The 12,093-nt window shown below is 38.5% G+C and overlaps 1 protein-coding gene across 3 annotated transcripts in view; it reads right to left on the reverse strand.

Annotated features, from left to right (window-relative positions):
- Nucleotides 1-1,726: 1,726 nt before the first annotated feature.
- Nucleotides 1,727-12,093, reverse strand: part of LOC129867970 (glutamate receptor 1-like) — a 113,624-nt gene continuing 103,257 nt past the window's right edge. For 2 of the 3 annotated variants that reach the window (XM_055941495.1, XM_055941494.1), the window contains exons 15-16: nucleotides 10,277-10,411; nucleotides 1,727-5,480 (exon numbers count right to left, since the gene is read on the reverse strand). In XM_055941495.1, coding sequence (XP_055797470.1) covers nucleotides 5,334-5,480; nucleotides 10,277-10,411 — 282 coding nt within the window. In that variant the 3' untranslated portion in view covers nucleotides 1,727-5,333. Of the gene's footprint in view, nucleotides 5,481-10,267; nucleotides 10,412-12,093 lie in introns of those variants that run through there. The other variant, XM_055941496.1, reaches the window with a different exon arrangement.

The raw sequence follows: 12,093 nt of genomic DNA on the forward strand, positions 1-12,093 counted from the left end.
CAAGCTGAGACTCCATGTCATCATATGAGACCTGGTGTGTCTCTGCTACTCTATCATAGCCTCTCTTTATCAAGCTGAGACTCCATGTCATCATATGAGACCTGGTGTGTCTCTGCTACTCTATCATAGGCTCTCTTTATCAAGCTGAGACTCCATGTCATCATATAAGACCTGGTGTGTCTCTGCTACTCTATCATAGCCTCTCTTTATCAAGCTGAGACTCCATGTCATCATATAAGACCTGGTGTGTCTCTGCTACTCTATCATAGCCTCTCTTTATCAAGCTGAGACTCCATGTCATCATATGAGACCTGGTGTGTCTCTGCTACTCTATCATAGCCTCTCTTTATCAAGCTGAGACTCCATGTCATCATATGAGACCTGGTGTGTCTCTGCTACTCCATCATAGGCTCTCTTTATCAAGCTGAGACTCCATGTCATCATATGAGACCTGGTGTGTCTCTGCTACTCTATCATAGCCTCTCTTTATCAAGCTGAGACTCCATGTCATCATATAAGACCTGGTGTGTCTCTGCTACTCTATCATAGCCTCTTTCACACAGGCACATGTTAATAGTCTTTTTTGTTCATGTACCTCTTCAGTGTCATTCAGTCTATTTGTTCATCTCTTGCTGCTGTTCAAATGGACTTCTTCCCTTCTCTCACTTCCTTGGCTTCTCTCTGAAGAACCTCAAGGGGGACTAGACCCCTGCTTGTTTTATGTTTGTATACACGGCCATGATGTCTGCTCTGTAACAATGAAAATACACTATATTGAGGTTTTATGCATGACACATTGCAAAAGTACTACGTATACTATGCATAAAACTGAAGAAATGTAATCGTCATTTGTATGGGGTATGGTGACTCAACTTACCTCATGGTCATTGGCTCAATTTACCCCAAGGCTAGGTTTAGGACCTGCTAGATTTAGGACATCATATTGCAGCTTATAAAGACCCCAACTGATGTATAAAACAATCTTAAAATGATCTACTTTGGTTTAGATACAAGCATCATGAAACCTCTAACACAATCAATTCATTTGACCTGGTGAAAATCAGTTTTTTTTGTGACCTAACTTGCTTACCACTTTTTACCATGTGGTTTCTTCCTTCACAGAGACTCCATAAAATTATGACCTCTTGCTAAATATTTGGTCTAATGATTATTTTTGTTTATGGTTTCCTAGAAACGAGGGTTGGTTCAACTAACCCTTTGGTCCCTACCCCACTCTGGTTCAACAGGAAGACTCACAGCGTGTGAGAGGAAGACCATGAGGATACTATATCTATTGTAGTGAAGGGGGGGGGGGGGGGGGGCAGGGATGAATACCTAGGCAAACACTCTATGCATCACGCCAATAGGGTTAACCCACCTGGTGGGAATTGTAAAGTGGCTCATACATGCGGAAATCAAAGGAGGGGAAATGAGGAGAGAGAGTCAAGACAAAGTTTTACTCTACGAAGTAATGGATCCACTTGACAACTCCAATTCAAGAGACTCCATCAGGACATGTTTTGTGAACGTTCTAAAAGGCAATCTTCAAACAATTACCCGTCTTCAGTTCACGGATTTAATGACACTGTAGAAATAAACACAAGAGGAGCCTCTCTTTCTCTCTGTCTCTCCATCTCCCCAGGACTATTTTCACTTCTTAGCCTCACCATCCTATTCTCTCCAGACCAAGCGGAGCGCTGAATAATGAGAAAAGAGAACCAGGGCATGTGGTTACAAAAGTTTAGAATTTATTGAGAGCACTGTTACTCAACAAAGTTCTCTCCTCACCTATTGAAATCCAAATTTTTGCATTAGTCTTTTTCTAAAAGCTATCTCTTGAGACAGAGGTGAACACAAAGACATAAGGTAGATTTTCTCTTGCATTTTGAGAAGTAAATTAAACAAAGTAGTGCCAGATCAAAGTATTGTTTAAAAGGACAATATAAATGTAATCTCACTATATATGCACAAAATCTATTGGACTGAGAATAGCTTTGAACAAAACTGGCTGAACCTGATCAACATCATCAGGGTGTCTTACATTACATTTCTTACCGTACAAATGTGGATATTATTATTATTATTTTTAAACAAATTGATTAAGGTACAGTACAAAAAAAAAAAAAGTTTTAGTTGTGTGACACTTTTGATGTGCTATGCCAAAGAGGATGACAAATAGGGAGAAAATGAAGAGAAGACGATGACCCTCTGAGTCGTACAGTAACATATTGGGTGATGGGATAGTGACATACTATGGATGGCTGCTCAACGGACCATGAGATGCTGTCCCTCACAGTACAAATACGACCGTGCAGCGTCCATTTTAAGAGTCTTCTTGTGCTTGTACGGTCTTTGTACTGTAGATCCAAAAAGTTGTGAAATTGTACAGTTGTCTAAAATCATATGCCTTTTTTTGTTTTCAAAAACACCATCCACATGTCCACATGAAGGTAGGTAAGCTTAGGTTAGGTGATGTAGGTTAGGTCATTGGTAGGTTAACAAGCCTGAACCTGAAACATCAATGTAGGTTAACAAGCCTGAAACATCAGTGGATTAGTAGAGTAAAATGAAAATGGCACACCCTAATTTGTGGGCTAATTGCGTCATCCTCTCATACCATCTCATTTTCAACGCTAAAGCCACTCGATTAGTCATCTCATTCATGTTCTATATTTTTATGTATTTTTCAATCCCAGCCCCCTTCCCCGCAGGAGGCCTTTTGCCTTTTGGTAGGCCGTCATTGTAAATGAGAATTTGTTCTTAACTTGCCTAGTTAAATAAAGGTTAAATAAAAAATACAAAAATAAAAATGTCAAAGATTTTATACCACTAGATATTCTACTGCCATCTACTTACCAGCGCATTGGAACATCCTATCTTTATCAATGGCTCATACTTCAACTCTGAACTATTAATGGAAACATGCGGAATGAAACAGCAGGTAGAAATTATATTGTCTGTTCTATCTGTACTCTGTTAAATCCTTTAAATCCTCAGTTGGTAGACCATGGCGCTTGCAACGCCAGGGTTGTGGGTTCGATTCCCACTGCGGACCAGTATGAAAAAAAGTACAAAAATTCACTCACTACTGTAAGGATACGAGTGTCTGCTAAATGACTCACTACTGTAGTATCTCTGGATAAGAACGTCTGCTAAATGATTCACTGCTGTAGTGGCTCTGGATAAGAGAGTCTGCTAAACGACTCACTACTGTAGTGGCTCTGGATAAGAGAGTCTGCTAAATGATTCACTACTGTAAGTGGCTCTGGATAAGAGAGTCTGCTAAATGACTCACTACTGTAGTGGCTCTGGATAAGAGAGTCTGCTAAACGACTCACTACTGTAGTGGCTCTGGATAAGAGAGTCTGCTAAATGATTCACTACTGTAAGTGGCTCTGGATAAGAGAGTCTGCTAAACGACTCACTACTGTAGTGGCTCTGGATAAGAGAGTCTGCTAAATGATTCACTACTGTAAGTGGCTCTGGATAAGAGAGTCTGCTAAATGATTCACTACTGTAAGTGGCTCTGGATAAGAGAGTCTGCTAAACGACTCACTACTGTAGTGGCTCTGGATAAGAGAGTCTGCTAAATGATTCCCTACTGTAAGTGGCTCTGGATAAGAGAGTCTGCTAAACGACTCACTACTGTAGTGGCTCTGGATAAGAGTGTCTGCTAAATGATTCACTACTGTAAGTGGCTCTGGATAAGAGAGTCTGCTAAACGACTCACTACTGTAAGTGGCTCTGGATAAGAGAGTCTGCTAAATGACTCACTACTCTAGTGGCTCTGGATAAGAGAGTCTGCTAAATGATTCACTACTGTAAGTGGCTCTGGATAAGAGAGTCTGCTAAATGATTCCCTACTGTAAGTGGCTCTGGATAAGAGAGTCTGCTAAACGACTCACTACTGTAAGTGGCTCTGGATAAGAGAGTCTGCTAAATGACTCACTCCTCTAAATAGTAATGACCTACAAACTGGTTGTTTAACATATTTATATGCCAAGGGAACACAATAGGGAAAATGGTTGGGAAATATGTCATAGCTGCACAAAAATGTAGTGTAGTTTTGTAGTAATTTCAAAATGTAAATGTATTCTCCATGTCAGGTGTTGGGCATATTAGAGAGGAAATCCGTAAGTCGGAATGAAATTTCAATGCAGTGACGTTGACAAAGTGGCTCATATGAGAAACAATACAGAAATCATCCGTTCCTATGTGATGTGTGAAAACAGTCATCAGTAATTTTACTCAACATACTGTATGTACCTATAGATAGGTTGAAAGGCAAATGTTTGGAATTGGAAATGCTTGAATTTTTGTGTCACAAGGAACAAAATCACTGTTCAGTTTAAGGCAAAATGATTGACACCCTTGATACAGCTAAGCATTAATGACTGTATAATATAAACAATTAAAATGCTGAGCTATATTGTTTACTCAAAAGGTCATACCCCCAAAACATGCTAACCTCATGGCTTTGGGGAATGATCTTTGACCCTCTGTAACTTTACTATTCACGATTCATTCAGGATTATCCGTAATCATCGTAGCATCCACATTTCTATTCCTATTTATAATAAAAAATGACACCAAAATGACACAATACATTATTTACCATTAATTTCTATTGGGCCCAAAATAATCTGAAACACAACCAAAACAAACTGCAAATGCATCCAACAAGTTTGTAGAGACACAAGCTTAATGTAGTCACTATGTGCTATGAATATGGGACCAAATACTAAATGTTTGACTACTTTATTTATAAGAATCTTTAGGGGTGTCAATCGGTTTGACCCTTGCCTTTTTGAGAGAAAAAAAAATCTCTTTCTCCAAGCTATTGTATTAGTATAAAATAAAATAATTTCCTAATCATTTTTCTTGCATACAATATAGCTAAGTATTTGAATTATTTATTTTATACATTATTGCTCATCTTTATCAAGGGTTTCAATTATTTCAGACTCCACTGTAGCTGTTCATGACTGTTAATGATAGTAGTAGACAGGAAAAACTGAATTGTCGACAGAAAAAACTGAATTGACATAGTGCAAAAAGTGTCACTATTGTTGGGGAAGAGCTTGTCTTTTTTTTTTTTTGATACACAAAAGTATGCCATCTATTAAAGTCCAAGACAGCCATCTTTATTGCAGCAGAAAAGATCCAAATAAACCGTCTCTTTACAAAAGTGATTTTGTTTGTTGTTTCTATCTTCAGAGTGAGCAGTCAGTGAATCCTATTGGCAGTAGTCAAGCCGCAGTGCAACACTTTCCCCCCCTCTCTTTTCCTTTCCTCTTTTCTGGTGGGGTCTGTGCAGAGGAAGGACTGCCCCATCACATGCCCGCGGCCTGGCTCATGCAGGGGAGAGTCTGTGACGCTTTGGGGAAGTCATGGGCGACCACTCGTCCATTCTCGCCGCCGCTCCCTGTCCTGGTCATCCGGCTCAGGGTGGAACTCAGCATGGCTGCATCGATGATTTGCTGCATGGGATAACACAGGGAGTTACACAACAACAACAAGTGATAGTTACCCATTGACTCTATTGAACTCTACTGAGTTAATCCACTGAACTATACTGAGTGAATCTACCGAGATAATCTACTATACTCTACCAAGTTAATCTACTATACTCTAACAAATTAATCTACCAAGTTAATCTACTATACTCTACCAAGTTAATCTACTATACTCTACCAAGTTAATCTACTATACTCTACCAAGTTAATCTACTATACTCTACCAAATTAATCTACTATACTCTACCACGTGTCATGACGTTGGCCTGTGGGTAGGTTTATGACATTCATAAATACCTCTTTCCCCCTTTTCCTTCTCCCTACTATAACTGATGTGACATAAGGAAACCCCTTGGTTAACATAGAGGTTCTGGGAACATCAGAAGTGGGGGGAAATGAACTATATTCTGGTAATCCGACCAACTGAACATATGCGGTGGTACTTAAGGTATATTATGTCAGTTCGGTTGCCCTCTGACACATTCTCATCAATGATAGAATGACATAAACTCTACTGTGGAAAGTCTAAATGTCAGAGATATCGGATTCACATGGAATTGTTGTTTAATTCAAATGTTTGAATATGACATTATATGTGAAGAGGTGAAATGCAATTTTAGCTTCCAAATGAGAGATCTGGACTTTCACAAGTGTTCCTCTGCTCACAGTGGCCCGCCCCTGTGACGAGGCATGGGTTATAAACTTTTCAGACACACCCCTCTCCCTCCACTATAAAAGCCATTGACAAGAATATAACTTTCTGTTCCGGGCACACCAGGATGACGGTCCGGTGTCAGAATGGTTCAGATAATAACTACAGAATTAAGCCAACATCAGCATGGACTTTGATTGTGAATGGTATGAACTTTGAACTCGTATTCACTACAGAAGTGATATCTCCTAGCCGTTGAGTTAGCAACAGCTAAACGCAGGTTAGGAAGGAATTTTGAGTATCCCGTCTACTACACACAACATTCCTCCAACGTATCCAGTAAGGCACCAGAGACATTCTCCAAAGGACAGAGGACTCGGGTTGGCGACACGGTCCATCTACCACCAACCTACTGAAGCGCAGCTCAGAGTAAATATTTATTGCATTTTCCTTTTCTAAATGGGCGGTAATTTAGAATGCATAAAATACTGTATTTACGATAGCACAGCTCGCCTATGTTCCAGTCTCCCGCTCTTTCACTAGGACTCAGCCCCTTCCCTTTGTGTAACAAGCTGTCATATCTATTCCGCCCGCTAGGGACGTTTTTCTGTATGACGTAATTTGTGATCAAGTTATGATTTAATTGCATATGTGTGATTCTGTGTGATTAGTTAGGTATTTAGTAAATAATTAATTAAACCCAATTTTGTATTGCTGATTCAACTTGTTAGCCAGGATTCTTGCAGATAATCAAGTATTTACAACTTTCAGATGAGACTGAATAAAATGACGATTAATGTGACTGTTATGGATGTAAAATCTTACTAAATCTTTAAGAGTTTATTCGGAAGATAACAGCTCTATAAATATTATTTCGTGGTGTCCCTCTCTAGTTAATTAATATTTACATGATTAGTTCAATCAGGTAATATTAATTACGGAGAAATTATTTTATAGAATAGCATGTCATAGCAATTAATCTGGCATAGTCAAAGACACGACACACGTTAATCTACTGAGTTAATCTACTATACTCTATCGCGTTAATCTACTATACTCTACCAAGTTAATCTACTATACTCTACCAAGTTAATCTACTGAGTTAATCTACTATACTCTACCAAGTTAATCTACTGAGTTAATCTACTATACTCTACCAAATTAATCTACTGAGTTAATCTACTATACTCTATTGCGTTAATCTACTATACTCTACCAAGTTAATCTACTATACTCTACCAAGTTAATCTACTGAGTTAATCTACTATACTCTACCAAGTTAATCTACTGAGTTAATCTACTATACTCTACCAAGTTAATCTACTGAGTTAATCTACTATACTCTACCAAGTTAATCTACTATACTCTACCAAGTTAATCTACTATACTGTACCAAGTTAATCTACTATACTCTACCAAGTTAATCTACTATACTCTACCAAGTTAATCTACTGAGTTAATCTACTATACTCTACCAAGTTAATCTACTATACTCTACCAAGTTAATCTACTGAGTTAATCTACTATACTCTACCAAGTTAATCTACTATACTCTACCAAGTTAATCTACTATACTGTACCAAGTTAATCTACTATACTCTACCAAGTTAATCTACTATACTCTACCAAGTTAATCTACTATACTCTACCAAGTTAATCTACTGAGTTAATCTACTATACTCTACCAAGTTAATCTACTGAGTTAATCTACTATACTCTACCAAGTTAATCTACTGAGTTAATCTACTATACTCTACCAAGTTAATCTACTATACTCTACCAAATTAATCTACTATACTCTACCAAGTTAATCTACTATACTCTACCAAATTAATCTACTATACTCTACCAAGTTAATCTACTGAGTTAATCTACTGAACTCTATCGAGTTAATCTACTGTGTTAATCTACTGAACTATACTGAGTTAATCTACTGAACTATACTGAGTTAATCTACTGAACTCTCCTGCGTTAATAAACAAAAATGTACTTGAAACAGTCATTATTGGTTCAGTTACTTGGTATAAAGCAGGAATTTGCAAACAGACAATCCTGACTTCTGTGCTATGAGTCACGCAATGTATTTTCTTCCTTGGTAATCTCTTGTGAAAGATGACACACGTTCTCTCTGCTCATTTCTCTCTGATTATCTCACACAGTGGAGAGCCAATAAGTGTACCGTGCAAAATATGAGACCGAACCCGTAACAATAACGCCAGCAGAACCGTGTGGCGTTAGCTCCCAGCCTACTCTCTTTTGCATTAGTTTAACATAATGAAACACCCGTAGGCTTGAAACTGGAGCTAATGATCTGGATGTTGGCTTGTACATCCTCAGTGTATAAATGATTTAAATCGAGTACACTTCAATAGATCCTGAGGATTATGCTCTTCGGCTGATGCAGACTAATTGGTCTACTCACAGCAGCGATATGTGGCTGAGATACTTTAAACACAGGACTTGCGTGATTCCGCTGTCGACATGACATGTAAACATTTTCAACGGAATGGCTGTTTATGATGGAGCTAAATGTGTACTGTACAGCCGGGATGTATACTTTACACATTAAGATATCATCATGACATTAAATCACTTCTGTTGCTCATATGCAAAGAAAGTCCCTGGTTTCATGTCTTCATCTAATTACAATCTACTGATATTTGGACATTCATTTTTGAAAATGTATCGTAAAAAAAATAAAATACATATATTGAAGAATTTTTGGGGGGCGCATTAAGTTCATCAGGTTAATGAGAAGTTGCAAATGAAAGTCATACACAAATCTTAACTAATTATCTGATAAGATGAAACGATACCCACATGTTTGATCTAAATAGGAACTTGGTGGATACTGTAGCATGATCACGTGCATCTGGCAGCTATTATGCCATTGTTTTCAATCAAACCTACGTCATCAAAGATGTAGATGACAAACAAAAGCCAGGTGTCTCTACACCTCACACGATACAGTACACAACAGAATAATGAATACTGTATAACTAAGAAGTAGTGTGACATATTCTCCTCACACACATAACTCATCTAGTAGCTGTAGGGTCAATAGCTGACTACATGGACCCTTCATTGAAACAACTCTGAGCCTGACAAAGTGCTTTAGTCTTCAGTCCGATGGTTTAGGGGGATGACCAGTTGTCACGCTCTGACCTTAGAGAACCTTTTTATTTCTCTATTTGGTTAGGTCAGGGTGTGATTTGGGTGGGCAATCTAGTTTCCCTATTTCTTTGTTTGGCCTGGTATGGTTCCCAATCAGAGGCAGCTGTCTATCGTTGTCTCTGATTGGGGATCATACTTAGGCAGCCTTTTTTCCCACCTTAGTTTGTGGGATCTTGATTTTGTTAGTTGCTGTATAGCCTGCAGAACTTTACGTTCGTTTTGTATTTTGTTGGTTTTTGGTGTTCATTTTAAATAAAAGTAAGATGTTCGCCTACCACGCTGCACCTTGGTCTCATTCCAACAACGGATGTAACACCAGTATCTCTGTTGTTCAGGGGTTTTAACAGTATCTCTGTAGTTCAGGGGTTTTAACAGCATATTTGTGTGAGTCATATAGGTGGCAGAAATATATAATAATGATTGCCAAGAGTCATACGTATGTTATTATATTATAGAGCCTCTGTCATGACTTCAGGGTTTAAATAATATAAAAATAATAATTTAGAGGGGGCTTATATTTGTTCTAGTTCACACATGTACAGATGTAGGATCTTAATTTGAGCCAGTTTGCTACAGCAAGAAAATAATCCTCCAGCAACAGGAAATGTGAATTATTACGTGGATTATAATCAATGGACTTTTCTTGTAAGGGTTGGTATATTTTACGTTTGGACAAATCAAGTCAGATTTTTTTTATGTGTAAATTACAAACTTTAGAAGCCTTTTCAAATCTTGATTACACTAGCTTGCATTTCCTGCTGTGCAGGAAAATTTTCATCAACAAAAGAGAGATCAAATTAAGAACCTACATCTGTACAAGTGTGTATTAATACGCACGTGTGAATTGAAAATACATTTTTTTCCACATCCCAACTCCCCCTGAGACACATTTGGAGAGTCGGGGTCACGGCCTGCCGTCCTCCACTTAGCTTACCTTCATCCTCCTCGACTCGATCCTGGACTTGTAACAGAACTCGACCAAGGCCACGAGCATGGCCAGCCCCAGCCCACCAATCAGGATGTAGAACACCCCAGCCACATTGCTGAGGCTCAGGGCGCTGGTCTTGTCCTACAGGCACAGAGACACAGGGTGAGACGCACCGGACCATGCCCAAGAGACACAACACAACACACTAGGATAAAGATAGCCTAATTAACCATTCAACTACTGGTCTCTATAGGATAAAGATGGCGTAATTAACCATTCAACTACTGGTCTCTATAGGATAAAGATAGTGTAATTAACCATTCAACTACTGGCCTCTATAGGATAAAGATAGTGTAATTAACCATTCAACTACTGGTCTCTATAGGATAAAGATAGTGTAATTAACCATTCAACTACTGGTCTCTATAGGATAAAGATAGTGTAATTAACCATTCAACTACTGGCCTCTATAGGATAAAGATAGTGTAATTAACCATTCAACTACTGGTCTCTATAGGATAAAGATAGTGTAATTAACCATTCAACTACTGGTCTCTATAGGATAAAGATAGTGTAATATAACCATTCAACTACTGGTCTCACTACTGTCCTAGTGAACTTACACGGCACATACCGGTAAGTGTACCTTCAAGATAAATCAACAGGTTATTGTTTATCTCCTAGAGAGGTGCTGCCAAATCTTTCTAAGTTAACTGACCACTATCAACAACATACTTGATGCAGTACATATCTAAGACTGACAGAAACATGCAGAGTCATGCACATGTAACAGGCTTGGGGTGAACATATCTTTAGAAGTAGCTGACTAATGTGTATTTTATACCAGACATAATGTCCAGTCATTCAAAATCAAATATGCATTAAAACACTTACATTCATTTCATTCTATATCGCCTCGCTGGTTTTTGATCATTTACTAAACCACGAAGTCCCATGAGATGAGAATCTCTTTTTCAAGGGAGAGCGTTTCACACTATCAGAATGATATGTAGTTTGTGTTGTGTATTTTAAAACATTACAAGACTGAATTTTCATAGAGTGGAACCATGCAAGAGGGAAAGGTCAACTTTTATTTTTATAGGTTTACGTCATAGGTAGGGGTATCTTTATAAAATATAATTTGATCTTTAAGTAAATGCACCAGGGAGGGCAATTGATTCGACAAGCCGTGGTTGCCGTGACATCACAAAAGGGGTTGCGCACATCTGTGACATGCGTGGTCTGGGTTTGGTGGCAGATTGGCCGTGTCTTGGGTCTCAACCAATAGCATGCACACTGTCTAAAGACAGAGACAAGGAAAACAGCACTAAAGGAGAGGAGATCCCAGTTCTGGAGGAGGTCTTGTATAAAGGGCCTTTCTCTCCACGCTGTCATTTACCCGTGTCTCTTCATTTGACTTGGAAAGTTAAAATCACAAATAAATCTAACTTCTATTCATTCAGAAAACTGTGAATACTTGGCCTGTAGATGTCTGTAGAATATCCCAGACACAGGAAAAGAAAAGGTATTAGCACTGACAGTAACTGTGTTATTCCTACACTATACAGTTTCAATTGTTATCCTTGTAATTGGTTCATCATCATTAGCTACACACATTTTGTAGAATAGAATACAACCCGAGGTCTACTTTTTGGTTTAGACGAAACAAGCATTTACCAAGATCTAATTACGGGCCACTGACTCATCCATAGCATGTGAGGACACAGCAATTATCACTAATCACTAAAGGTGTCTAGAGTTCCAGGGCTGACATGAATCACAGTTATAAGGACACCAGTTTGTGTAAATGGCAGATTGGAGAG

This window comes from Salvelinus fontinalis, chromosome 13, assembly GCF_029448725.1.
Source record: "Salvelinus fontinalis isolate EN_2023a chromosome 13, ASM2944872v1, whole genome shotgun sequence".
NCBI classification, from domain to species: domain Eukaryota; kingdom Metazoa; phylum Chordata; class Actinopteri; order Salmoniformes; family Salmonidae; genus Salvelinus; species Salvelinus fontinalis.